Source organism: Procambarus clarkii, chromosome 6, assembly GCF_040958095.1.
Source record: "Procambarus clarkii isolate CNS0578487 chromosome 6, FALCON_Pclarkii_2.0, whole genome shotgun sequence".
Lineage (NCBI taxonomy): Eukaryota > Metazoa > Arthropoda > Malacostraca > Decapoda > Cambaridae > Procambarus > Procambarus clarkii.
In genome coordinates this window covers 48,642,510-48,645,379 of record NC_091155.1, presented here as the reverse complement: position 1 = coordinate 48,645,379, position 2,870 = coordinate 48,642,510, and the positions used below count along the sequence as shown (strand labels likewise).

Here is a 2,870-nt window from a genome sequence, read left to right as displayed (position 1 = left end):
AACAGGTCTCATGGAGCTTCTTATGTAGCAGACACCTTCTACAACGACCTTGTCTCATGTCCTATGTAGGTATTTTTCACGTCTCTCTCTTTCACTATTTCCCGATTTTGTAATCATTAATTTCATAATTTTTATACACGTTAATCCTGCCGTTTTCTTTATTACTCCTGACTATCATGTCCAGCCCCGGTCGTGGCCATATGAGTCGGTGCTACACCAGGTGCTCAGTGTCCTCACAGCACAAGCCTCTCGGCTCGTTATTCCCAGCAAAGTCGACGGAAAACCGCGCCCTTTAATCCCACTAGACACAGACAGCTTCAGAGTTGGAGTTGCTTGTGGTGTGGCTTAGCACAGCTTCAGAGTTGCTTGTGGTGTGGCTCAGCACAGCTTCAGAGTTGCTTGTGGTGTGGTTCAGCACAGCTTCAGAGTTGCTTGTGGTGTGGCTCAGCACAGCTTCAGAGTTGCTTGTGGTGTGGCTCAGCACAGCTTCAGAGTTGCTAGTGGTGTGACTCAGCACAGCTTCAGAGTTGCTTGTGGTGTGACTCAGCACAGCTTCAGAGTTGCTTGTGGTGTGGCTCAGCACAGCTTGAGAGTTGCTTGTGGTGTGGCTCAGCACAGCTTCAGAGTTGCTTGTGGTGTGGCTCAGCACAGCTTCAGAGTTGCTTGTGGTGTGGCTCAGCACAGCTTCAGAGTTGCTTGTGGTGTGGCTCAGCACAGCTTCAGAGCTGGAGTGCGGCCGTCTGGCGAGTAAGAAAGACCGCCTTCTGTGTCCTCTCTTCCGAGGCGCTCGAGGAGATGAACTTCTAATTATTCATTATAACTCTCCAGTTGTAACAAATTCCATTTTATGACAGACCCGAGTAAAAAGAAAACGGGGGAGTGGAGAAGAAAATATCACTGAAGAGTTGAATAATGGAGTATATGTGTGTCTTCATGCATGTGCGTACTCATCCACAAATTTGTGTAGGATTGTTATCCCTACGTTGCTGCCCATCTGTGGACGAGGAGGATGAGGTCTAGCTCTTGGTCATCGCCTTGTAAATAATGGCGTCGCCTGTCAAATGACTCCCTTATAGGGGAGGGGGGGATAGAAATAGCCTGAGCTACTCTATCCCTTTGAGATGTTTTTTTTTCTTGTCTCAATAAACCTACTTGAACATGAACTTGACTCCCTAATAACCATATATAGGTCAACCCACACACCTTCCCCTTACACCCACACACACACACACACGTGGCTGTGAAGGTGTATGGGTGTTGACCTTCGTCAGGTGGAGGCAGCTGGCAACTGTGTGGTGGTGGAGGTGGTGGTGTAGGGTCCCAGGCACGGCTCAGTCACGCGGCCGCCTCGGTCCCGTCAACACCTCGCTAGGTGACGTTCGCCAAACGGTCCATTCGTGCTCCTTGTGTATACCGTCTTGGTGGCATACTCCTTACAGTGCATACAAGTAAATTCCCACTTTGTTTCATTGATAATTCGCTTGTTATTGCCGATTTGTTTAACCGACTCTTCGCTGTCGTGTTAATGATCGAGATATTACTTTTAAAACGTTATTAGTATATATCGTTTTCTCTTTTGTTTTCCATTTAATCTCTGATTCAAGTGAGGCGTTGGTCCTTTACAAACGAAAATTAAACATAAATAATGAACGCAACTGTGACTAAGAAACACATGCAACCAAAACATCAACCAGTCCTCATGCAATGTGCAACATCTCTATTTCCACCCAAGGGATTACCTGTGCACGAATCCTTATGCAATGCACAAGTCAGCATTGGAAATTGTACGTATTTCTTGACAAAACACTTCCGCAGGAAATGGGACAACAATATATCCAGAGGTTTGGTTGACTCTTGTACCTATTTTATGGCTAATCTTTCATGCATTCCTATTCCTATTCCTTATGTTTTTTCGTCGAGGAAGAAAATTAAACATAAATTGCAATTCGGAGTACATTTAACATTCTTAATGGTCCTAACGCGTTTCGCTACAGAACTCCTTAGCATCCTTGGAGGCGACATCTATCACTCTTCCCGAAATGTGTAAAATTGACTTTGAAGCTAATTTGTCAACATTATTCTTAAGTATGGATGAACATAAGAAATATAAAATATTCGTGCAAGAATCCCTGCTGTGACCCTTGGAGATATATGTATTGTATAGCTCAAGCTTTATTAATAATTATTTATTAATAATTATTACCGATAATGTTTGTTTATTGAAGCATTGTGTATTAATAGATACACTTGCTTCAACGTTTATGACAAATATTTTGTATATATTCAGTGAAAACTAACTCAGCAATCTCAACCTAAATCGGCCGTTCATTAATACTGCCTAATCGAAGTTATTATTTGATATCAGTCGAAATTTTCTTAAATTTCCATTCAGGTATGTTAATAATATCGTACTGTATTTACAAATATTCTCACGAAGCCTTACCAACTAGGCCAGGAGAGAGAGAGAGAGGGGGGTGGAATTTAGATATATACACTTATATTACCAAACAAACATATATCTTCACAAGATGTTCATCCATTTATTTAGTCGAAGACTGAACAAAGAAAAAGACAAAAGAATGATTGAAACAGAGAGACACAGAGTCATAGACAGGTATATATATATATATATATATATATATATATATATATATATATATATATATATATATATATATATATATATATATATATATATATATATATATATATAAATGACATTGTCAGACCACGGAGGAAAATTGAAACAGGAATTTCCTTCAGTACTTTCGTATATTAATACATCTTCAGGAGTCAAAGAGGTATTAATATACGAAAGTACTTAAGGAAATTCCTGTTTCAATTTTCGTCCGTGGTCTGACAATGTCACA

General features: G+C 40.7%; 1 protein-coding gene across 1 annotated transcript in view; it reads right to left on the bottom strand.

Annotated features, from left to right (window-relative positions):
- Nucleotides 1-301: 301 nt before the first annotated feature.
- The window catches only part of LOC138356143 (uncharacterized), a 24,507-nt gene continuing 21,938 nt past the window's right edge, over nt 302-2,870 (bottom strand). The window contains exon 3 of the mRNA XM_069311894.1: nt 302-740. Coding sequence (XP_069167995.1) covers nt 302-740 — 439 coding nt within the window. The remainder of the gene's footprint in view (nt 741-2,870) is intronic.